General features: G+C 53.5%; 1 protein-coding gene across 1 annotated transcript in view; it reads right to left on the reverse strand.

Moving 5' to 3' along the window:
• LOC106530372 (fibrillin-1) overlaps positions 1-1,836 on the reverse strand; it is a gene marked incomplete at its 5' end in the record, with an annotated part of 60,709 nt that overhangs the window by 29,329 nt on the left and 29,544 nt on the right. Inside the window, 3 exon segments of the mRNA XM_014025971.1 lie at positions 242-367; positions 454-576; positions 648-770. Of these exon segments, the coding sequence (XP_013881425.1) occupies positions 242-367; positions 454-576; positions 648-770 (372 nt within the window).

Here is a 1,836-nt window from a genome sequence, read left to right on the forward strand (position 1 = left end):
AGAGGACAGTCAGGGGACAGAGGACAGTCAGGGGACAGTCAGAGGACAGTCAGAGGACAGTCAGGGGACAGTCAGAGGACAGTCAGGGGACAGAGGACAGTCAGGGGACAGTCAGAGGACAGTCAGGGGACAGTCAGAGGACAGTCAGGGGACAGAGGACAGTCAGAGGACAGTCAGGGGACAGTCAGGGGACAGAGGACAGACAGGGGACATTCAGGAGACAGGGGACAGCAGGTCCTACCCTCGCAGGCCTTCCCGTCAGCCGTGCTGATGAAGCCCATGTCACACTCGCAGCGGAAGCCTCCAGGCAGGTTCAGGCAGTGTCCGCTCTCACACAGGTTTCCATTTTCGGCGCACTCGTCGCTGTCTGCGGGGACATGGAGACAAACCTGGGTCACACACGGTCCGTCCACTCGTCTTTACAAAGCCAGCGTCCTGGCGCGTTAGCRGGACCTGAGCAGTAGAAGCCGTCTCCAGAGAAGCCGTCCTTGCAGGCGCAGCGGTACGAGCCCATGGTGTTGACACAGTCGGCGTTGTTGCTGCACATGTGTGTCCCGTTGGAGCACTCGTCCAGGTCTGAGGGACAAACAAACTTTTAGTTTGTCCTTGYYAACCACAGAGAACCTGTCCAGCTTGTGTCTGCTTACCGGAACATTTGATGCCGTTGCCGATCCAGCCCGGAGCACAGTGACACTTGAAGCTGCCGGCAGTGTTGGTGCACGTGGAGTGGCTGTCACAGTTGTGAGCTCCGATCTCACACTCATTGATGTCTGACAGGAGGACAGGACACAAGTCTGAGCAGAGGACCTCCTTTAAAGTTAGGTTTCTGTGGGTCACTGTCAGGACCTGTCAGGACCTGTCNTGCTAACACCAGCTTATCTGTGCTAGTTGCTCACCTTTTTGATGCTAATGCCAGCTTATCTATGCTAGTTGCTAGCCTCTTCGGTGCTTATACCAGCTCATCTATGAATAACACAAACACAAATGAATAGTCTCCTTCTGATTAGCCAGCTCCAGCCTCTCAGTTAGCGGTGTCTATCATTTACCAGATCAATAGCTGGTTAGGAAAACATGTAGCCTCCTGCTACAAGGATGTAGCAACCGCTGGTTGAGCAACAGTTCGTCATGCTGCACCATAATTAGGAACAGAAGAAGTCTGGTGTGATCAGAGTCCAGTTGAAGATAACTCTCTGTTTCTGCAGCAGCAGAAAACCATGAGTCACTGTTTGTTTCCTCCTGAAGCATCTGCAGCTCATTTCCATGTCGCTCACATGAAACCAGCAACAACTACAGCAAAACATCCGTCACACAACAAGACGTTGTGAGTCGGTTTGGTGTCAGAACAGCTGATTCCTGATCCTCAGGAGGGATTTAGAACCAATCAGGTCACACCTCACATCAGTGACACAGAAACATCAACACGTTTCTCTGATCTTCATCAGGACAACAAACCAGATGTTTCCAACCACTGGATGAAACAGAACATGACGCGACTGGAGCAGCATCAAGACAGACAGGAAGGTCCACATCTCCAAACGTCCCTCAGGACATGTTGGGTCCATCCAGCTGATGGAAACACCTGGAGGCGGCAGGTCAGGTGGCTGTGACTCACTGGAGTTGACAGGGGGGCAGGATTCACACGGCGCCCCCCAGCCTTGACCCTGTGAGCAGCAGCAGGACGCCTTGGAGACCCCGACACCGATCTCATTGGAGCAGAACAAGTTCTCCGAACCGTCTCCACGAGCACGGACGTCCCGGTAACAGCTCCCAGAGCGTGTGTCTGGACACACACACACACACACACACACACACACACACACACACACACACACACAC

Source organism: Austrofundulus limnaeus, unplaced genomic scaffold, assembly GCF_001266775.1.
Source record: "Austrofundulus limnaeus strain Quisiro unplaced genomic scaffold, Austrofundulus_limnaeus-1.0 Scaffold513, whole genome shotgun sequence".
In the NCBI taxonomy this organism is placed as follows: domain Eukaryota; kingdom Metazoa; phylum Chordata; class Actinopteri; order Cyprinodontiformes; family Rivulidae; genus Austrofundulus; species Austrofundulus limnaeus.